This window comes from Rhipicephalus microplus, chromosome X (genome assembly GCF_043290135.1).
Source record: "Rhipicephalus microplus isolate Deutch F79 chromosome X, USDA_Rmic, whole genome shotgun sequence".
NCBI lineage: Eukaryota > Metazoa > Arthropoda > Arachnida > Ixodida > Ixodidae > Rhipicephalus > Rhipicephalus microplus.
This window is the reverse complement of record NC_134710.1, coordinates 161,071,490-161,095,031: the sequence shown is the minus strand read 5'-3', so window position 1 is coordinate 161,095,031 and position 23,542 is coordinate 161,071,490. Positions and strand designations below refer to the sequence as shown.

General features: G+C 43.4%; 4 protein-coding genes across 5 annotated transcripts in view; 1 reads left to right on the top strand and 3 right to left on the bottom strand.

The window, feature by feature from the left end:
* The window catches only part of Gdap1 (ganglioside induced differentiation associated protein 1), a 16,477-nt gene extending 812 nt beyond the window's left edge, over positions 1-15,665 (top strand). For both annotated transcript variants that reach the window (XM_075878097.1, XM_075878096.1), the window contains exons 2-5: positions 599-794; positions 4,312-4,485; positions 7,647-7,865; positions 15,385-15,665. In XM_075878097.1, the coding sequence (XP_075734212.1) occupies positions 599-794; positions 4,312-4,485; positions 7,647-7,865; positions 15,385-15,590 (795 nt within the window). In that variant the 3' untranslated portion in view covers positions 15,591-15,665. The remainder of the gene's footprint in view (positions 1-598; positions 795-4,311; positions 4,486-7,646; positions 7,866-15,384) is intronic.
* On the bottom strand, positions 10,712-11,667 carry LOC142776907 (uncharacterized; the record flags this gene model as incomplete). Its single annotated transcript, XM_075881235.1, has 1 exon — positions 10,712-11,667. A coding segment is annotated over one exon (840 nt), but the record flags the coding sequence as incomplete, so codon positions are not given.
* Positions 12,815-13,872, bottom strand: LOC142775849 (uncharacterized). Its single transcript, XM_075878098.1, has one exon. It carries the CDS (start codon positions 13,745-13,747, stop codon positions 12,944-12,946), a length of 804 nt encoding a protein of 267 aa, XP_075734213.1. The 5' UTR covers positions 13,748-13,872; the 3' UTR covers positions 12,815-12,943.
* Positions 15,666-18,471: 2,806 nt separating the features above from the next.
* Positions 18,472-23,542, bottom strand: part of Tmx3 (Thioredoxin-related transmembrane protein 3) — a 52,428-nt gene continuing 47,357 nt past the window's right edge. Inside the window, exons 12-13 of the mRNA XM_037428479.2 lie at positions 22,281-22,410; positions 18,472-18,837 (exon numbers count right to left, since the gene is read on the bottom strand). Coding sequence (XP_037284376.2) covers positions 18,809-18,837; positions 22,281-22,410 — 159 coding nt within the window. The 3' untranslated portion in view covers positions 18,472-18,808. The remainder of the gene's footprint in view (positions 18,838-22,280; positions 22,411-23,542) is intronic.

Below are 23,542 nucleotides of genomic sequence, written 5' to 3'. Positions count from 1 at the left end.
ACTGGTGATAGTCGGTAGCATTTTTTCAATTAGCTTAGACAAGATTTTTATTTTGGGATTGAGTACAGAGGCCATTATGTGTGGCTGAATTTCTATTAATAATTTTTACCACTTCTTTTAATTGTGCGCGACATATTCAGAGCGACGCATTTTATTTTCACTGCTTTAACCAATAAGCATTCCCTGTAAATAATGTTACCTATGGTGATCTGAAGAAGGCACGAGCTAACTCAGTTAAGAAAGGCTTCTTTTAAGCATTTTATCGCGTGGAATGGACCTTCATGACGCTTGCACGTTCCCCGTCCTGCGTAGTCCGGCAAACTTTCCTGCCAGCTTAGTAGAGATTTGTTTCAGGGCACTGCATTTTTACTAACGCTTGCTTTCGCTAATTAACATTATATCTCCACTTTTTAATTCGCGTTTGCTTTTGTCAAAACGTTTATGATCTACGCCGCCCCTCTTATACGAATCAGTTCATAGCAGTTTTGTGCAGCAACTCCTTCCTGCGGGCGTTTTATATGCTGTCTTCACCCGTGGACGGTGGCTATACGTGCTGTAACCCTGCAGAGTTTCACCGAGTTGGTTGAACCTGACGCAGATGTTGCTGGTGTTGTACACAAGGGGAATCAGCTTCATGCCCCGAGTCATGGATGTTCCGAACGGCGAGCAGATGGAGCCCTGGTTCCTCGACATGAGCCCCTTGGGAGAACTGCCCGTGCTCAAACATGGTGACAGTGTCTTCACCGATGTTCACCAGATGATGGTGTATATCGACCAAGTATTCCCGTCCACAGGTAATCCTATATCTACAAGTGTGCATTCGGAAAAGGCAGTATTCACAGTATTCATTTCGGGAAGCTCTGATCTTCTTTACCGAAAATACCAAGGAAGAGTGGGATAATGACCCAGGATTATTTATTTGTTTGTTTGTTTGTTTGTTTGTTTGTTTGTTTGTTTGTTTGTTTGTTTGTTTGTTTGTTTGTTTGTTTGTTTACCGTGCCCTGTCAGCCACCCAATAAAGTTTGATGAAGGGACGGTCAAAATAATGAAATGTGGTACAGCAAAGAACTATAGTAACAGTCAATAACAGACAACTATAATAACAGCCAATATGCAAAAATCAAACAGCATATTCGTAGTAAGACACATCGACAACGTATTCACAATCACATATTTATAATATGAAGCCCTAATTAACGCACCTTACCAAATGGTGCCACAGTAATTTAATTTCGCGGCTTGGAAGAATTTCCAATGCTTCCAATATCAATGCTTCCAGTATCAATATCTTCTCCCTGCGTCATCGTATAGCCGTATTCTGAATTCAGCAAAATACATAGAGTTCGACACCACAATTCCCTAAACACGTGCTTGCCGGAAGATATCGGCAAGTAACGCTAAAGAATGGAGTAAGCAAACCTGCGCCCGCTGAGCTAAATGCGGAAGGAATGCGTGTTGCAAGGAGTGTATGCGAAAGACGGGACAATATATATAGTGTGGCGGACACGATACCACCGAGTATGTACTGCATTCTGTCCGCTCCACCGAGATGCGTTGCAGATAGATCGCAGTATTCACAGCGTTCGCACGCGTGTTACAATGAACAGGTCTAAACGTAAGGCCGGCATATTCTGCTTTGTGGTGACAGCTCACTTTGTCATTCACTTCCTTCGTGCCGGTGTCGGCAATGACCGAATGTGTCCAGCCAGTAACGTGTTTATTTCTTCCCACTTACAAGATACAATCACTGCATTCGTATATCCCAGCACGAGAAGAAGAGCGGCACTGTTTTTTTTTCTACTTACTTTTTTTCTGTGCTTCCTCTTTTACACTGATAATTTCCCCTAAGATGTGCGGGATAAGAAATGTCATACTTTGGTTGTTTGGATGGGTGAGGTACAGAAATGAAATACATAATAATTGTATCCGCTCTCCGAGAGAATATTTTTTTTAAGAATTAAGGGGTAATCCCCTTTGTAGGTATCCCGAAAGCAGCATTCTTCTTCCGACTATACGCAAGCAAGTTTTTCTCAAATTGCATCCATTCCCAATAAACTTTGATCTTCACGCATGAAACCATATGACATATATAACAATAGGTATATGTGTGCCCACCGTGGTGTCTTAAGGTGTCGCACTAGTAAGCTAGCTGGAAGACGCGAGTTCAATTCGTTGTCACGGCCGCCGCATTTCGATGAGGGCGAAATGCAACACTCGTGTACTTAGATTCAGGTGCACGTTAAGTAACCTCAGGTCACGGCCTCAGGTGGTTAAAATTAATCCCGAGTGCCCCGCTGCTACTGCGTGTTTAGTGATAATACTACAGTTTTGACACGTAAAGCACCGGAAATTAAGTCTATGCGGCACATCATGTGTATTTCATGTCAAATATATCGCGTGCAAACATTTCTCCTCAACATTCCCAAGTCTCGGGATCACTGCAAACTGGGCTCGCCCTTCAGCAACGATATGTGTCTATAGATTTATTTCGGCATGCACCCAGCTAAAACATTATTTATAAAAAGGTTTGAAGTTGAGTTTGTCAGCACGGCTTCATAACAGGAAACAGTGCGGGAAGACGGAACACCAAAGAAGGGCCAGCGTAGTGGCTAGTAGGTTGTACATGGTTGACTCTCGTGACGCGCTGAATTGCACACGGAAAAAGACACATGGAGGCCCAGGTAGGACACACACGAACGCGAACTAACAACTGTTTATTCGATGGAAACATGACAAATATGTATAGGTTACAGGCGACCGCGATTGCAAGGGTACAGCACTGTGGCATGTTTTCGTTACGTTGATGATTTTTTATTATGTTTTGCTGGGTCAAAAAGTGCCAACATAAAACCCGACGATATTGTCGCGATGTTTAAAACGACATGTCGTGGTTTCAATTTCATTTACGAGTTGCCCACAAGTTCTGGCATAAAATTTTTAGACAATGTTTTTGCAAGTTGAGAGACACACTTGCTGAAAATATAACGTTAGAGGTCAAAAAAGTTTGTGGATATCTAACTCGGGTCCCTCTAAGCTTGTAAAAAGAGGTGTCGCGTATGCGTGCATGTTAAACAGCTGCCAAACGTCATGTGACCACATGGTAGTGCAAAGTTTGATGAAGCAAGTTGACAGACTTATGGACAGCGATTACCCTGATCACTGCCTTGGCTGAGAGGCTCTTAAAGACCTCCAGTAACACGTATAAAACGAACGTGTAGTAAAGCAAAAGTCAAAGGAGATCCATATTGTTATGCCCTAAGTCCATGGCATTTCGCGTGGACTGAAAAAGATTGCAAGTATGGCATACCCATGACCTTTACGGCGCCTCACAAACTAATTTCACAGTGTCACAAAGTAAACGGCGAAAGTCACAAGAAAAACCACACGTGTTCTGTTAGGCATGTGAACAAGTTTGTACTGTGCGAAAAAAAATGTTGCATATGGTATTCCCTTGCCATGATGAAATCACTACATTATGTGGAAATTGGACAAACTGGTAGGTGTTTTAAATTACGTTCACGCGAGCATGATTACCACTGAAACCCGTGTGCTAAGATTTGGGTGCACGTTAAAGAACACCAGGTTGACGAAATTTTTGGATCCCTCCACTACGACGTCTCTCATAATAATATGGTGGTTTTAGGACGTTAAACCCCACAAATCAATCAATCTATTACAGCTGAAAGCACATTAGTCCCCATGGTAACTAAGCTACCGATTGCAGAAAGTGCCATTGTAAGCCAGATTTCGAAAACACCATTGTCTTATCGAGATCTAAAGATACGAAGGAAAAAGAAGTGATTGAAGCTTTCACCATGTGCAGGCTTGGCAAAGGCAGGTTTGTTAGTGCGCCATATATAAATTTGTCTGACGATGAATTTTCTTTCTTTTTTACATGGAAATTTTAGATAGTTGACAAGGCCATATTTGATGTTACGCAGATGGTTGCACTCTTGTAGCGGGCAGTTTGCTGTTTTACGCTCTCTTTCTTTTCTTTTCCCTTCCACACTATACATATTTGTCATGTTTCCATCGAATAAACAGTTGTTCGCGCTCGAGCATCCTACCTGTGCCTCCGTGTGTCTTCTTTCATGTGCAATTCAGTGCATCACGATTGTGAACCAGAGACAACAAAGACAGACAGGACTTGGCGCTGGCTAACAACATGGGCACTTATTGAGCAGGTACCACTACACACACTTCTTAGAGTTCAGTGTAGAGGTATACAACGTAGTTTAAAGAGGTTCAAAAGTATAATCTGCATGTACAAATGCTATGGATCCAGTGTGGTCTTCTCTCGTTTGCCGGCAGATCCGGTAGGGAAACTGTTCCCCGACAAAGGGACAGACCTTGGTGATTTGGTGGAAAGCGTAGTCAGGGACCTTGGAAAAATCAACATCCCGTTGATCGTGTACGGCACGCTGTTTCACCCCGAAATGGCCGTCTCTTCGGGCATGACCGACGATGAGCAGAAGAAGAAGGCCGGTGAGTCGCCATGCGCACGCGTGGCGTATGTATGTTATGTAAAACGGTCATCCACGTTTAATCAGCAGCATTCAAGCCCTCGCGGCATCCCTAATCTTTGGAAAAACTTATACGTGGTATAAGATTACATCACTGAATTCAGCTCATTGCTATGAACGCTGAATGAAGTTATGCACTGATTTAAAGACAGTCCTCATCAATCGATGAATAATTAAAAATAGAATTGTTGAGAGGTAAACCAACAATAATGCGCTTAAAGACCTCTACTAAGAGAGGGAACTGCAAGCAAACACGTACAGTATGCATATATGCAATATTTCAACCCTGTTCCCGAAGTATTGATCACACCAAAATTTAGATAGAACATGGCTCGAAATTCAAATCAGAGCCCGCACGCCGTTCTTAGAAGGAGGCACTCGTGATTAGCCCCCGTATTCTATAGAACGTCCCTTCACTCAACGCTTCACCTTCACTTGAGAAAGCCGATGGGAGCGTCGTCTATAGGCGCGGAAAGTCACTGCATATCAGCGATAATATGCTGCGATTCTTAAGTAGCGCAGCATCATTTCCAGCCGAGCAGCGGCGCAGTGCTCAGCTCTGTCAAGTGAAGGGTGAAAGTCGAGTCGAGGAGTGTTTCTGAATACGGGGGTAGGTCATGCGCGGTGTAGTTCACGTCACGCGCATTTGCGTGCACAAATCACCAGTAGAAACTCGGAGAGATGATTTATTTGTTTATTCATTTAAACCACAGAGGGATAAGGAAACGAAGGAAAAGACGGCAATAAAAATGTTGACGGAAAATTAGCTAAGAATCATGGCAAAGCACTTCGTCTATGCTCCGGCATATGTGACGGGATATAATTATCGTGGTTCCACGAAGATCGAGCATACACAAGAGCGTAACCAGGCCCCGCCGTGGTGGCCTAGTGGCTAAGGTACTCGGCTGCTCACCCGCAGGTCGCAGGATCGAATCACGGCTGCGGCGGCTGCATTTTCGATGGAGGAAGAAATGGTGTAGGCCTGTGTGCTCAGATTTCGGTGCGCGTTAAAGAACCCCAGGTGGTCGAAATTTCCGGAACCCTCCACTACGGTATCTCTCATAATCATATGGTTTTTTTGGCGGGGACGTTGATCCCCACATATCAATCAGACCATAGCCAGAATTTGTTTCGGTTGAGGGGGGTCTGATAACCCTTTATGAAGGGCAGCATTTTGGGCAAGTTGGTGATTCATAACTTCAGCATAGCTTAGCAACAACAACAACAACAATAATAGACACGGACAACAAAGAATACAAACCCAGCGAAGACTTTTTGCTAAATTTATTGTGCCACTGAGTTCGTCTATATAGAGAGTGTTTCGAAAATGTGTCCAATATTCTTTAAAAACTACAGAAAAAAAGTATCTGCGTGCTACTTGCGGTGTTGCCTTCATGTGGCAGAAGGCATCTTCAGATGGTTATAAACATTAATTACGGCAGTGATTATAGAAATTAACACAATTAACTTTTTTAACCAGTGGTACAGCTGGTCAAGTCGAATGGGCGATGTCAAGCCCTTCCTACGAACACTCCATAGCCAGTTTGAAATTTTGGAAAAGCAGCCACTCGTAATTACCTCGGAGCGATGCAATCTGGCTCATTTAACTGGTGGAACCGAAACCTACGCATTAAATAGCGCATCTATAGTATACCATTCACTTCTACGACACCCTCAATGACGACACTGTTTCCGTCGCATTGGGGGAGAAGAATAAGCGAGCGTCGATTAGCGGCATGGAAGCGAAGTGTCTAAATCACCGTGGTGTAAACTGACGGTTGATAACTGCCAGTGAAACAGTGTTGTCACGTAGGCCGTTGTCGAAGTGAATGGTATTATGATCGGCCTGCCTGGCTTGGCGCCGCTTTGACGCATAAGAGGTTGCGACTGAGACTACCCTGATTTCTTCCCGGTCAGCGCTTCCAGAGATGCACCAAGAGCGGCGACAACATGAAAGTCGTTCATCTTGGACACGCCTGAACGACTCACGGATTAGGAGGAACTGTTGGCCGTCGATGCGGCTTGCTTTGTTGTCAAGGTGCCCGGGCAGAGGGTCCAGCGTCTGAGAACCGTCTGTGGATGCATTTCTCACGTTCTCGTTGTGCCTTAATGGTGCTGTTTCCACAAGTCGGGATCTGCCTGGCGCCACATACTCAGCACTGCAACGGACGACGGAGTTGATTTCCACGTTGGACTCAACGTCTTCGTGCTGTGCCGTGTCATGCGCAGTGGTTTCTCCCTCACCACGGGACGAAGTGGGAGTGCCTCTTCCATCTTTTCTGGGTCAGGAAGAAGGTGGTGTATCACCTTCCCCTTTTGGGGGCGGAGGTGAAGATGGCAATTTTCGTTGGACTGTTCTGTCCTCGATCGTTTTTTTTTTTTCCTACAAGGAACCCTGGGTAGGCCAGGACATAAAACGCGAGCGCTGAGGCGCTCCCGACAAGGATCATGCTTCCATCGAGAGCTTCCATGATGGTGCTCCCATCATGTAACATGCTACCTGTAAATAATGTAAATAAAAGCTACTGTTAACAGCTACGGGCTCCTCTCCTCGACATCTCCCCGAGACTCTGGCTGGCTCCAGTCCTCTGGGCAGACCCTCGGTTACATCAATGGTAGATGCGCTGTTTGGTGCGTCGGTTTCGGTTTCTCCAGCTAAATCAGGCTGATTGCATCGCTTCACGGTGATTACCAGTGGGCGCTTTTCCAAAATTTCACAGTGACTATGAACTATTCGTAGGAAGCACTTGAATTCAACCATTTGACTCGACCGGCTATCACCACTGGTTAAAAAGTTAATTGTCTTGGAACCTGGCTACGCCATTCGTTCCTTATATGAGCAATATTCACTAACGCCCAAAGAATTCACATGGCGCTTTCTAAACACACTTTCTAAGCTAATTGCAATTAGGTTTCAACTGCACAGTCATACAATCTCCACAGATTGTTGGACTCCATGACTCCGCTAGTTGCATGCTGTTGCGGCAGTACGCACAATTTAGTAGACTCGTGCACTGCAGTTGATGCGCAATCGAATAGTCAAGTGTGCCCGTTTATATTCACGTTTTGTCTTCGAAAAGGCTGGCAGTATGGTAACAGCGAGCGGGTGCGTTGCATGCGCAGCACTGGTTAAACAGGGCAAGGCACAGATACTCGAGCTGATGGAGCGTAACCCGGACTACTTGAACTCGTACCTGGAAAAGCAGCACGCCTACGACGCCTTCTTGAGCCTCGCTCAGTCAGAGAATGCCGTCAACAAGGAGCTTGAGGAAGTCGAGAAAACCATGGACAACATGGAGGCCTTGCTCAACTCCAGGAAGGTCTCCGGCACTACCACGCCTGGTGAGTTGACAGGCCAGCAGTGGGCAGTGGTGCTCCAATACGCGAGTATACTCTTGCATTTCGAACGCCATAACTAGCACTAATATAGCGAATTATCGGCTATAGCAAAATATACGCGAAGTTTGATTGGTCACGCTTACTCTTCCATCCTGGTCGGGCTTCATTTCAGCGAAATTTATTCTTTTCATAACGAAATTCAAAACGCGAGAACTACCGCGATACCGACTGTAACAAAGAAATTGTTTATGCAAGGCTCAAAAGTCGAATAGTAGAACAAAAACTTGAAAGAAATATTGATACACAAATCGCAACTCCTTTTCTCAATTGTATGAAAAATTCGCGAAATTTCGATGGTCCAGCACAAGAAGGAAGCCCATTTGACTGGTTGCGCCATCGTATGAACAGAACGAGAACACTTTGGAAGCTCATGTGAAGATGAGAGTGGCGTCACAGCATTGGTTGGCTACAGCGTTTAAAAGAAATGCATGCCAGACGCTTTTAAAGACGTCAGCCAGATTGCCGATTTGTTAGAGCAGATTTTTAATTTTGAACGTTACAGTGAATATCAAATATAGTGAACGTATTTGTAGTTCTGGTGGTACTTATTTCGTTATCACGTGGGTCGACTGTACTACGTACACGATTGCTGATGTCTCAAATTAAAGTTCGACAACCATTATTAGGAATGTGACTGTAATAAATCCATAAGTACAACTAATTGCAGGCACAATGGTGTAGTTGAGATTAAAAGCATATTCAATGAATTAATGCAATGCATTGGGCAGATATTAAAGTTCAAGCGTGTCCAGTATCTTGTATATACAAAGGTGTTTGCACAGTAAGCTGACCTAGCCAACAGTCCCGGGACAACGTAAGAATGCAGGTGCGGCTCAGCCCTCACGACCGAAGCATTGCAGCAGTTAGCCTCCGCGACTAAAAAAAATAGTCGCAATAAAAAGACGGCCAGGCCTGAGCGGAACCCGCAGCACTGTTACAGCGAAAGCAGCCTTTCAAAAGCATTTTTTATTATACATTCTTTAGGTAACTTCTACGAGCAGACTTGCAGTGTACCCACTACGCCATAAATAATATTTTTGTGCAGTAGGGAGACATCTACTAAGCCATTCTTCGGAGACGCGTGGTACCTGCTACACTTGCAAGAAATTTTGTGAATTTTTCCGATGCTTAGGCTGACGATGAACTATACCTAACTCCATTTTAAAGGGTTGGAGCATTCGACGAACCACTCGTTACGCAATTCGCATTGTGCGACACCTGGTTATTCCTTTGCTGTTCGAAAACGCTTTATTACACACATTAACGCGATTCCTTTATCGAGGACTTGCTCTCTGGATTTTGTGCCAACCGGTTGTGCCCCCGCGATCTCCGACGACAGCGCAGCTCTGGCCCACTGGCTCGCCCTACGCCATCTCCTGACGCCGACAAGAGCTCTCGCTCAGTGGTGCCCCCTCCTGGGAGCGTGTCCATTTTTCCTATCTTCTTTCTTCTGGGTGTCGCTGTCCCTGCGCCATGCTCTCTCCTTCCCCCTTCTATCTCTATACATTTAATCCTATCCTTTTCATCCCTCCTTACCCCCATCCCACGTGAGCTACTGTTGAGGTGTTAATGCAGACAGTTACGGGGCTCACTTTTGTCTTCTTTTCTCTTCTAAGAATCACATAAGAAAAAGACATTAAGCCTGCCTAGGATCAGTTTGCAGTGGCTTCAAGCATCACCGTAGTTCAGTGGTAGAATAATGAGAATAATGACAGTCTGCATGTCCTCCGCGTTTTTCATTCACTTAGTTTATTTCACTCATTTCGCGTGATAGTGGTTACGGGCGGCGGCGGCGGACCACTACGGTGCAACGACTTTTGTTGTGATCTCACAACAGCTGTCGCGTTGCAAAAGTGCGGTGCTTATAAAACTTAAATATACATGCAGGTGTAAATAAGAATTTACACTTTGACGACTAGTTTGTTGGAGCTTTCATGATGGGAATGCTACAGGATATGCCGATTCGAAAGAAATAGTGCCATACTTTCTACAATGCCACACGTCATCTGATATGCTGCGTCAGTGACCTCCACTAGTTACTGTTTGTACAGTAACTCTAACATTTATTTAATAAAGCTACCCCTAGTCGAGTTTCCGTGTGCGGCGAGCTGTCAAACGGCAGGGTTTCTATCCGTCTGGTTCATGACGCCTAGATAGCGGGTCCATGGTACCCCTTCTAGTACACTGCATCCATCAATAGCGTACCCAGATTTATTTATTTACTTTAGTTGGGGGGGTCAAGGTTCGAGGTGGTAAGCCACTCAAAAACAAAAATTTTTTTTAAGGGCAGGCAGCGATGAAATGACTTTTTCCTCAAAACCAGCATGTCTTATTTAATTTACCCAGCTATTTACAATGCAAAATATTGAATATTTATTTATTGGGAGGTAATCTTTGTCAAAAATTGCATTAAAAGTGCTAGCCACGCCAGCTGTGATAAGTGACTAATGGGTGGCTTTATTCAGTAAAGCTTTGACATCTGTGTAACTAATGGCTGGAGCTATGCAGTGAACTAGAATAAATATTATGCAGTGAATATCAAGGAAGTAATGCTAAAAAACAAAAAAAATGGGGTAAAAGAGTCAATTTAGACGGAACCTGTTGGAGAATTCAACTGTGAACTGAAAAATATTCCATGGATTTCTTTTATTCTAGTTCACTGCACAGATATATATGTTGTAAATGATTGTGCAAAATTTCAGTTCAAAGTATTTGCTGAGAAATACGTTATGAAAGTTTGCGTCGCAACATTTGGAGCAAATTGTTATTTTCAGAAAAACGTAAACAAAGATTTTCGAGCTTGTAAAAAGGGTCACAATCTTCGCATGCAGGCCTAAAATGCATTAGATTCATAGCTGGGCCCTTCTGCGGAAGCATTATTGTCTCCTTTTGTTCGGGTGGCTGCTCATCTTTTCTTCCTGGCCTGTTTTGTCCCATCCGCTGACTTGCATTTAGCATTCTGCATGCGCAGGTGATCCCTGGCGATGCAAGCTTTCGTCGTGTGGTACCCTGGTTCTATGCCAGCTTGCTTCAGGACATATAGGGTACTTACACTGCCATTATTAAAGTGTGCCACAGCATCATGCAAGGCAAACATTACTGTAGGCAAGCTTACGTAGACCTCTTTGGGTGCCCGCTGCCATATTAGACCATTGAAGCACTCATTAGCATTTTGAGTCTTTCCATGAAGGCACTTCAATAGAAGTTCTTCAGAGCACAGATCACTGTAGACAGTTTTAACTTTGTTGAGCACATCATTTGGAAGTCCTCCTTTGTGTACATATTTCCCTTGGCCGAGTGCTTGGACCCTTTGGTATCCGCACCAGCTTTTCGGTCCAAGTGGACACAGGCCATGTCTCGGCTGCTTGTCGGTAGAGCTGCAATGAAAAAGACTGGCAAGGGTAGCCTTTTTCATTGCAGAAAAGTTGCCCACATTAGCCTTTATGGCGATGCCATAATAGTTTTGCAGGCGGCCAATGAGGGCATCAGTGAGCTTTTCCTTACCACCGAGTCCACGCACTGTCTTCTTTAGTTTTCTGAGGCGGCAGCCAACACGCTTCTGGACATGCCCAATACATTCCAGTTTTTGCACACTGTCCTTTCCATACATGTCTTTGACAGCGGCATAGCTCTTGGAATCACCATCGCCGTAGTACTGCAGGTACTTCAAATCTCTTTTGCCTCTTGACCTTTCAAATATTCGGTATAGACCAACCGTCTCCATACTGCCAGCACTTCCTTCATGATTTGCTTGACAGGAAGTTCAGTTCAGTTCAGTTCAGTTTTATTTCCTTAAAGGCCCCCATTCAGGGGGTGTTACATAAGGGGTGGGATTACAATTCAAAACAGCGGAGATTCAATTAACATTGCAAACAAACAGTTAAAATTGAATTAACATGGCAGATGATCGGTGAGGCGTTCCAGGAAGGTAGATGATGAGGCAATTGTGACAATGTCGTAGGGCAGGCCGTTCCAGTCTGAAGCTGCTCTGAGGAAAAACGAAGCAGCAAACGTAGTGGTGCGTGATGGCGGGCGGGCAACTTGAAGTGAATGACTGGTGCGGTGGGAAATGCGTGAGGCGGCTGTTATATAAGGAGCTTGATTGAGTGAAGAATAAAAAAACTTATGATAAAGGGTTAGGCTAGCAATGCGGCGACGATAAGAAAGGAGTGATAGGCCAGATTCATGTTTCAATGGTGAAATGCTGATGTCATATGAATATGAGGAATGGATGAAACGGGTGGCCCGATTTTGAACACCTTCCAAGGCAGTGATTAGGTATGCTTGATGGGGGCTCCAGATGGCAGATGCGTATTCTAATTTTGGTCTTATAAGCGATTTATACGCGAGTAATCTAACATGTGGTGGGGAAAGGCGAAGGTGGCGTTTAAGAAAACCCAGTGTTTTGTTCGATGCTGAAATGATGTTTGTAATATGGGCGCGCCATGATAAATTAGAACAAAGGGTGACTCCTAGATATTTATACGATTCTACTAATTCGATACATGATTTAGAAATAGAATACTGAAAGCGAGAGGGATTGTGACGACGAGAGAAGGACAAGAGTTTGCATTTAGTGGGGTTGAGAGTCATTAGCCAAATATTACACCAGTTTATTATATTGTTAAGGTTGCTCTGAAGGATGTGATGGTCATGACAATTAGTAATAGTATGATAGATTACGCAATCGTCAGCGAACATGCGAATGTTACAGGAAACATGCAATGGTAAGTCATTAATATATATTAGGAATAGGAGAGGACCGAGAACAGACCCTTGTGGGACGCCTGAGGTGACTGGGAGTGGTTTAGACAGGTGGCCGTTAAGATAGACAGATTGCGAGCGGTTAGTTAGAAACTCCTCAAGCCACCTGAAAATGTTAGGATGCAAGTTTAGTTTTGAAAGTTTCAGTAACAGACGCTGGTGAGGAACCTTGTCGAAAGCTTTTGCAAAATCAAGGAATATTGAGTCGGTTTGGATATTACAGTCGAGATTAGTCTGTAGGTCATGAACGAATTGTGCTAATTGGGTTTCGCAAGAAAGGCCCTTTCGAAAGTGTGGTTTGCCTTCCATTCCTGGTACGAAGCACTATCTTGCCTCAACTTGCTTTTGGTATTACAAGACTTACACGAACTAGAAAGGGCCTCAACATCAATAACCTTTCCCGTGTCAACAGAAATCACAGACACACAACCGTTCAAAGATGAATGGCCACGCTTCTGCCACGTGCCATCACCTGAAACACCACACTCGGCACTCCCCACAACACGACGAACTTCCACAGCAGCATCAGTCATCGACTTCGACGCCACTTCTCCTGCCGCTGCAGAAAGCCGAGATAACAATTTGTCGTAGGCGAAGTGACGTGGAGGAGCAAGCATGTTCATCACTTTGGAAAAAGTTTTCGCACCAGCGTGCCCTTTTCCTAACTGGCGCATCGCGTAAACCAGACGTAAATTGTTCTCACTGACACGACCAACCTTTCTTGACGTATGAAATGGGCGCTTGAACCCACAGTCGGCACACACGACCGCACAAGCCGAGCATATCTCTTGGTGAGAGCATTCCTCGAGCTTCAGTGTTGTGTTCATGCATTCGGAACATGCCAGCGATGAAAACACTGAAGAAAGAATACCAATGTCCATTATCCTGTTCCCTTGAAGAGCAGAATTCTCTAGTGGAGCCTGGTACGCCTTGTTTATGTCCCCAAGCTTCTTCGTGGTCGCCGAAATACCGGCGTCTGTGTCAGTAGGCAGCCTCGTCGTCGTGTAGCGATTTCCAGCAAACTTGCGCTTCCTCCTTTTCTGTGTTCTGCACTTCCCCATGCTGGTCGTAATATGGTCTATGTGGCCAAAGGATACAGCCCTAGTAGCAATGACACGTGGAACAAATGCAGAACGAAGCCTGACGTAGCCTGGCCAAGGCAAACAACAAAAATTCCGACGAGCATCGTGCGTCCCCCTTGTGGCTGTTGTTAGAGATTAATGAAGACTTTTAAACACAAATTTTTATTTAATGACATCATCTTATATACCAGTCACAATAAAATGCATAAAGTATTTTGAATAGCATTATTATAGACGAAACAACACTTGCTTTTTAAAGCGGTTTTTCGACACCGAAACCGCAGTTGGAAATGTGGTTTCGGTTTTGCTATAGGAGCATAGGGTATAGAAAACTTGCTATAACTCGCAAACTAATGACGCTAGGAGGATAATTTTTGTTGCAACATATATGTGAATGTTTGAGCGTGCAAGAAAAACAAGACCCTAAAAATTTATTTCGCGAAAAAAAAAATGACTTTTGAAGGTGGCCTACCACCTTAATGGGCTCATAAAGCAATCGAAATTCAGTTGTGGTGAGGAAATTGTGTACGAGTGTACGACGAACACGGAGCCGTGAAAAGTTTTCGAAACGGTGCACTATAATAGTGGAGTTACACGCGTTCGATTATCAAAACTGCAACGATCACTCATGTCGCTCTTTCATGCGCTTCCTTCCGCTGGTATCCTCTCCCGAGCTGCTTTGCTCTCTTGCCGAGTGCCCCTCCCTATCTCGTGTGACATACGTCGTCGCTGACGCGCTGCTTGAAAACAATGTACTTCCGGTCGCCGCGACTCCAATCGTCGACTCCGCCAGTTGCCGACTCGTGAGGGGGCACACACACGCGGCTAACACGACGAACAACAACAAGCAGCGTGGACAGCTGCTCGCAGACTGACCAGAAGTCGTAGGCTCTTGCTCGACCAATCAGCATATTTGGCTCGGCGCGTCAGAGATATGGCACGGCGCATCACGCGGAATCCCAAAAGGCCCAAGAAGGAGGATTGTTTCTTTGAATTTGTGGCACACCAGCGGCTCATAGCGCTGCCACGTGTACAATCGTTGATCGCGACGGATTCGGCACACGATGCGCACATTTACTTGAAATGTTTGGAAAAATATCGGAGGTAGTTTACGAGCCCTTTAACCATACTTTATGCATGGTCACGCGTTTGTTATACATATATACACATGCAAAATTGGAAAATTTAGGGGAGTTTGTCCTCGTAAGTGCAATGGGCAGAGCTTACACCTAGTACGAAGGAAAGAAGATGAAGCTGCAGAAACATGCCACGGCTTCTGATTCTGTTGAAGTAATTTGAACAGTTCCCAGAAACAGAAATGACCTTCCTTATCTCGGCCCACATTTGTGAGATACTATGGTGACGTCCCTGATGTAATCTTACTTATGTAATTAGTGTTATGCTGTGTTAAACCAGAGTCTACATAGCACTTGGTTCACTTGTACGTATTCCTAAGATTGTTCATGGTCTTTTTACGACTAATGCACATGAGCTCATAACATATGGTACAAGAACTTCTTGCTTCATATTAATACTGGCAGTCCTTAAAACACAATTTAGATGTTGTCTGCTGCTTACTCACAAGTCCTAACTGGTTATTTTCTTTCCACTAACAGATACAGCACAGATGTGGATGTTTTCTATATATGTGTCAGCAGCTGACATCCATCTCATGGTACTACTACATGCTGTCTACAAGGCAGGCCTGTGGGATCGTTACTTCGAGAAGACACAGAAGAAGCACAAAAACCTGACGAGATACTTCAAGAGAATGAAGCACGATCCGCTCATCAGCAAAGCACTCCCGGGGCTTATTAAGTAGATTATGCATGACAATAACAACAGCAGAGCTAAAGTTGATGTCTTTAATGAGACAAATACACCAAGTTCAGATGAAGACATTGCTGGCATTCATTTCTTTCAGAAAATAAAGGAAAGCAAGCACAAATGTGTAAAAAGGGTGACTGTGTACACTGATGATGGCACAGCACTCAGGCAGTACAGCATAACTGTCTTCTATCATTGTCCACAACAAGCTCTTAAGTCACGATGAGTGCACTGAACATATGCTGGCACAATTACATGTTCACAATACTATGTAAAACAAATATACAAAATAAGTAGGTCGTCAAGGGTTTCAAAAAACTTTCTGGTGCATGCAAAGTTTCTGGTGCATGCATTCAATATGCCAACAAAACAAGGAACTGGCATCTGTTACAAGTAAAAACATCACAGAAAAAAATGCAAACTATTCAAAAATATATACTCCTGAAGCTTGTAGATAACATAATGAACAGACTTCCTCTAAACAACATGAGCACAAGAACACTTGTCATAGAACAACCCAGACATTGAAACATTGTTGAAAACAACATAGACAAGGCAATACAAGTATCTAGAATTTATACAAAGTTCGTTAGTTTCATTCAAGAAAGTCAAAACACAGCTGCATGAGCATCATAAAGGTACCAATAATATATAGTAGTTGGGTCCCTGAACAGGTACTACAGCTTAGCAAAATACCTTTGTCACGTTAATCTTCTTTCATTAATGCAAGTTTAAAGCCCTCCACAACCTTTCCTATTGAAACAGCATTCATAATGCTCACTGAACAACTTTTATCAGTTGACTGCTTGCTCCAGTTACATGTAAAATTGATTTGCCTTCCGCTGACAAAAGAACTAAAATGTCGTAAATTGGCTTGAAACAGCGGTCTGCTGGCATTCACTACTCATTGGTTTCTATAACCAGTTACAACCAAGGAAAAAGATATATGATCCGCCCACAGCAATCTTTCTCCTGCCCTGCGACAATTTGCAAAGATGCCCTATATAATTGAGTTTGCTCCTTTCTGTGACATCAAGCCCACGGCACATACAAGATAGTCAAATATATTGTGCAGAAATGTGAGCCACTTGTTTTAGGTGAAGGGAAAAAAAGGGGGGGGGGGGGGTTTAAAAACTAGTTTTTCTTTGTTAGAGACAACATTTTTTAAAACTAAAAAAAGAAAACAAACAGTACAGGGGATGTTATTTGTAGCAATTATGATGCAAATGTGAAGAGGAAAACTTGTGAATGTCTAGGCAAATTTTCAGAAAAATTCTCACATAAGTGTTCATCCAAGTGGTAGAAATGATGTACATATTATATTAACATGTATGCGTAGTATGTATGCCCAGTATGCATACAGCCCCGCCGCGGTGGCCTAGTGGCTAAGGTACTCGGCTGCTGACCCGCAGGTCGCGGGATCGAATCCCGGCTGCAGCAGCTGCATTTCCGATGGAGGCGGAAATGTTGTAGGCCCGTGTGCTCAGATTTGGATGCACGTTAAAGAACCCCCGGTGGTCAAAATTTCCGGAGCCCTCCACTACGGCGTCTCTCATAATCATATGATGGTTTTGGGACGTTAAACCCCGCATATCAATCAATCAGTACGCATACAGTTGAGCCCACTTATAACGATACCATTCACAACGATATATCAGATATAACAATGATATGGCACCATCTGCTTTTTCATGTTTTATATACCAAAATAAGCCACTTATTACGATGCTCCAGTGCCACAATATCGAATATAGCGATTTAATCCAGCTGCAGCGTGTACAGAAAGTGGCTCTCCAGACTGCCGGAATCCACTGCTATGTGCCCCATGGCATCCACACCTTCAGAAAACGAAATGACTCTGCTTCTTACAAGGAAGCACGAGGAGGAAAAGTTTTCCTTCCAGACTTCTAAAGCGATGCCAAGAGAGACCTGCGAGACTCATTGACGAAAAGCTGCCGGAGTTGTGGTCAGTGCTTTACGAAAATGCGTCTCGTCTGGACCACTTATTGATGCGGACGATGTTGCAGAAATGTCACACTGCCTCAGTAATGAGCTGATAGGTGCACATAGTATATGTGTTGAGGACAGTGGTTTGAGTGGTGACTCCAACGACGTGGTTGAGGAGCCTACTCAGATACTCTCATCGCAGAAGGCCGAATGTTCGATAGAGTCCCTCCAAGACTTCGTTTTAAATGCTAATGCATTTCTTAGTCAGGCTATGTCAGGCATCGGACTTGGTTTGAAATGTGAATGCATTTCTTAGTCGGGCTATGTCAAACGTCCGCCGAGATTCGTCCACCGCCATCTCCCATAGCAACAGCTGTAGGCGCTCGTGCTTATCCTCGCCCCTAGCAACTGGAACATGTGGTGCAAGATAGTGTAGGAGAAGGTAGGTGCAGTGCTTTATTGCTTCTTCTCTCGCAGATAGCTCTCTATCCTACCTGCGACCCACTCTCCCATCTGCTCGCGCCTCACTCTCGACTGTTCGCTGGCTGGGCACCTTTCAAGAACAAACGGAAATGTGTGCTTGAGATGCCGCTGTGAAACGCCAATGCCGAGCCGAGAATGCTGGTGCCCCACTCTCTCATCCGCTCGCTCCTCACTCTCGACCATTTGCTGGTTGGGTGCCTCTAAAGGCGATGGCAGAAGTCGGTGATGGTGAATGTCTGACGGGAAGGGTACTCCCTCGTAATGCAAGAAATGCATTCACATTTCCTCACGATTCCCTTCGGGGAGGTGGGGGCATTTTTTTTTATGAGGGACCTTCCACTCAGCTACGTGGAACCCTTTGATGCTTTTGAGAAACATGTGCCCAAGCTTCGCATGTGGCAATCAAAGCAGATTATGGGTTTTCTACAAACAAGTACATAGTTGCACTTCCTTACTTGAATGCAAATAAAAGATTTTGAGCTTTCTTTGGCTTTTTCTCTCAACCAGCTTACAATTATGATGTATAACGATGGGATTTCGTTGGCACTTAGGTATTGTTATATGTGGACTGCACTGCAGTTTCTACATCAACAAAAAAATGTACTTGTGCTTCAAATGAAAAGCAGCTAGCTCAAGTTTCTTACACAGGTGAAAAGCAGGTGTGCTGCGGTTTTGTGGGTGGAGCTCATCTTCCTTTTTTTAGGAGGTAACCGACTATAGGATTGGCATGGCAGGTATGCCTCTTGCTTTCCACCCATAATGATTGTGGACAAACTGTGCTTCTCACTCCTTCTTTTCATGACTTGCTTCATCTGCAAAAAAACAAAATTAAATACACTATTAGGAAAATGCAAGGTTAAAGCTCAAATACTCCCACTATTCACAACATTAAAATTTTAACTCATGAAAATCAATTGAATATATTTATAGACATACAACTCCAGTTGTTTAATCAAAACACTGTGAGCCCTGCTACCCAACACCAGATGCAGCACAGCATGTTTGATGCATATGTTTCCAGAGGTTCGAGGGATGATAGCATGTGTGCACCACTTTTTGCACAGCTGTAATAATGTTTTGTTACCGTTAATAATACCAACTAGTCTGTGACTTGAGCATAGGATGCCTGTATTTCCACATGGTGACTGTGTTATACAACTGAGCTACTAGTGCGATTCTAAACACCCAAAAACATACATTTTTTCCCAATGTAATGGGAAAACTAGTATGTGATTTACCTTGTTTAATTCTGCTGATAAAAGGGGGCATCTGAATGATCATGGGATGAAAAGGATTGATATGTGCAGGTTACTAAGGGCAAAGTGAAACTATCCCCCAATTTACTCCTTGTTCATAGAACTATATGAATCTCACTAAAAATTTGCCTGGTGTTTTGCAACGGTCTCTAGTAGGAACGACTGTGTGACACTATTAGGAAGAAATTATAATGTATGGGTTCATAGTTTATCAAAAAGCTACCAAGTATACTGCAGTTGAACCCCGCTACAACGAAACTGACAGGGCGCAAAAAAAGTTTCGCTAAAGCTAAAATTTTATTGTAGTGAAATAAAAAAATATAGCTGATCTATGCTAGCAAAAAAGAACGTTTATTCTGAAAATACAGAAAGTGCCAGCTGCTTCCTATTTTTTCCCAGCAGAATCACAACGCAATTCTCACCCATGCATCACAAGCCCATGGTGAAAAGCATACTGAAACAAGGCCTACAACCGCTTTCGTGAACGAACCAAACAGCTGCATTAACACATTAACACCAGCAGTTGTCCGCCGTCAAAGTGTATGCAACAATGCTGAGATGGAGGCAGGGTATCGTGGAGTGGTGACTTTCACCTTATTTTACGTCATTCTTATCCACCACTCGCAGCTAGCTGATTTTGTTGATAACACAAATGAAGAGCTGCTCTGATTAGTCACCACAATAGGCAAGAGCAAAGGAAATGATACGCATTGGCATTGAAAAACGTATCGTTCCGCACAGCTGCGTGAAAGAAAACCATGAACTGAGCGACTGAGCTTCAGCTTCGGATCGTCTGCGGCTCAAAGCAAGCCAGTGGCAAAAACAAGGCAGTCTCATTGCCATCACTATCGAGCAATGGCAGCGCCCATGCTTGCTGAGCAGCGGCGGTTTCTGGTGGTGCTAAGGCGTGTTTTAGACTTTGTCGACGTATTTTCAAGTTCTAAATATGCATAGAAATGTTGAAGACTGTGTTTACTGGATAGAAATAAATATCTGAGCCTAGAATTGCATCGTGAAATTTCTTTGAAGCGGGACGGCAGAAGAAAATGTGTTCGTTGTGGCGACAATATGCACCATATGCACCAAACAACGAAATTTCTTGTAGCAGAAATTTCGTTGAAGCGGCGTTCATTGTAGCAGACTTCGACTGTACTTCTCGTCCTTTAAAATAATTGAAGCATCCTTGGAAAAAAAATGCTTCATTGAGATTCAATTTATATCATCATGGAGTTATCTTAGCAAAAGTAATAGGTAGTTTCTGGTATCATATATCCAAAGACGACCATAGCAAACATTCCTATTCCGTCTGAACAGCTAGTCAAGAATATGAATGCAGCTGAGCAATGTACCCAAGCCTTCTGTGTCCCACGGGACATTGGTAGTAGTAAACTTTGAGTGTCCCGAAATTTGTTTTACACAATGACATACAGAAGCTTTGTAGCAAGCACTAATACTATGTTTCGTGTTGCTGCCTAAGTGGAATGTTTTTTTACTTACACTAAAATGTGACACCAGTTTTGAAGGCAGATTAACTTAGAAACTCCAAGCTTTCACACTTTCTTAATGCTTGTTTACGTTCACCACTAGTACAGTGGCAGCCATTTCTTGCTTGTAAGTGGCACACTTTGTACAGGGGCCGATAATTCTTGCTGCAGCAGCACTCTTTCCCTGCCCTGATCTCAAATGAGATTAGCAGTATTTTTAAATAAATAAATAAATAATGCACTTTTCCCAGACCACAGACTGCCTTAGCAAAAAATGGCAGTTGCAGCAGTAAACTCTGTTTCTTTTCATTCACTTGATAATGATGACAAAATAGACAGGCTGTACTGGTGTCTTTTAGCGGAGTGAATAAATAACCTTGGTAACTACAAAATACAAAATCTCTCACCTCGCAACATATCTCCAAAATAACAAAATGTCTGCCACAGAATGCATTTCTAGCTAAGTTAGCAATATTTTCTCAATGCAGTGACACAAATCAAAGTAAATAAAATATCAACTATAGCAGTAGCACATTTCTAGGTGAATTTTCAGTCCGTACTTGTTAAAATAATCAATGTGCACAAAGCTTCCAGTGAAAGATGGCATTATAAATATTGGCTGCTTTAATACTGCAAATTACCCTACAACACACCTCATGAAATTTCAAATGAAAGCTTGTGTAGTGACTGGTGCAGTTCTAAATCAAGCGCTTAATGCAGATCAGCTGCTATGAAACCTGAGGAAGTGTGTTGCACAGGCACCCAGCATTTCCCATTCAATTCCTATTCACCACCGAAGACATCAATGTTTGAGATAAGCACAAACAGTTTTCCTGGCATGAATAGAAGTTTGTTAGGAAAAGTCACAAACTTGGTGCGGGACATGTGTGCTACTTTTTGCTGCACTTTATCAACTTCCTACTTGTTCCGGCAGTTGAGAAGTGTCTAATGCAGTAAATTCGATCAGATTGTTTCCCCCTTCAGACATTGCAAAGAAGCACAGGAAAACCATTAGTGGGCAAGGTGGTGGTGCTTTTTCTTGCCTGGCATGGGTGTCAGCCGCATGTTTCTGAAGAGTTTTAGCTATATTAGGCAAAGTACTGTGACTATTTCGTGGTTATTTCAGTTAATAGCACTATTTTATTAGAGCTTGTTAGCTTATATTAACCTGACATTTAGCATGGCTAGCATGTTTTCTGGCCTGTACTGAGCACTTGATTGTGTGCACAATTACACCACATGAGATATACGAATGACAATATGGGCCCTAATGAGCTACACACTTCCAAGGTTTTATGACAGTATATCCTCGCATCAACCACAGCTGTAAAGCTTTGTCAATAATCACTGTCATTTCATCTGGGGCAGTAAGCAAGAATACTTTTCATCCCATTCTATTTATTATTCTTGCTGAAAAGTAACTTCTGTGTTGATAGGAGCAAGTTTGTGGATTGGGGTGAAAAACTAGAAATGAAATGTAGCAACAGTGCTTCCATATAAGAAAAAACTACTTGCCTGCTTCATCATCATCATCAGATGCTTCAAGAACATCACAGCAGCACGTTGTATAACAGATAATGCTCAGGAAGCCCAATGGCAGGCCAAACAGCACAGCGGTTAAAACTGGATTTCCTCGCCACATTCCCTAGCAAATGAAAAATGTACAGAACATTCCAAAGACTGAATATAGTACACAGTTTAGCTAGTCAGGTCATTTTAGATAGCAGTTGAGCAAGTTGGTAAGAATTTACCACTGAAGAGAGTAAAGCATGCAAACAGAGACCAAGACACCACAATAGTATGTTTGTGTCGTCTTGATCTCGTCTCTCTTGCCCTTGTTTGCAATTGTTGCCTTCTTTTTATGTTGTCAGTCACCAGACTGCCCCGCCGCAGTGGTCTAGTGGCTAAGGTACTTTGCTGCTGACCCGCAGGTCGCGGAAACGAACCCCGGCTGTGGCGGCTGCCTTTTCGATGGAGGCAAAAATGCTGAAGGCCCGTGTGCTCAGATTTGGGTGCACATTAAAGAACCCCAGGAGGTTGAAATTTCCGTAGCCCTCTACTACAGCGTCTCTCATAATCATGTGGTGGTTTTAGGACATTAAACCCCACATATTAATCAAATCAGTCATCAGATTCTTCCCACTGACAAAAGACATCTAATTCATGAGTGCATTGCAATGTACTTTAAAATTAGAAGACTGCTAATGATGTGAATAAAAATTAAATTTAAAAAAGACGTGAACCAAAGTGAAAGGCACAAAATTTCAATGACTTCCCGGCTCCCACACGGGAGCCTTATTCACAATGAATGCAAATGGCATAGTATGCCCTTTTTAAGAGTCTATTATCACATGTTACAGACATCGCCCACACACAGATACGAGTGTTCCAACATTTTTGTGGAGTGCTTGCGCAGTAGTCTGACTAGTCGATGATTTCAAAAGCAATCACAGGAACAAGTTTCTTTCAGTGGCAATGATGCACGCGTCCTCCCAGTTGACTTCGTGCCACACGCTCTGCAAGGGTTCTAAAAACAAATTTCTTGTTCATGATGCCATACAATATTCCCTGAACTTTCTTTTGAAATTCCCTGTCCCATCAATATACTGTCAAAGCCCGCTACAACGAAATTGACAGGACAGGCAGAAAATCTTGTTGTCATGGAATTTCATTTTAGTGAAATTTCATCTATAGACCACGAAATTCGGTAATATCTGATGATTACAACTAGTCATTAGGTCTCAGCAAGTGTACGTATTGAACTCTCCCTAATTCAG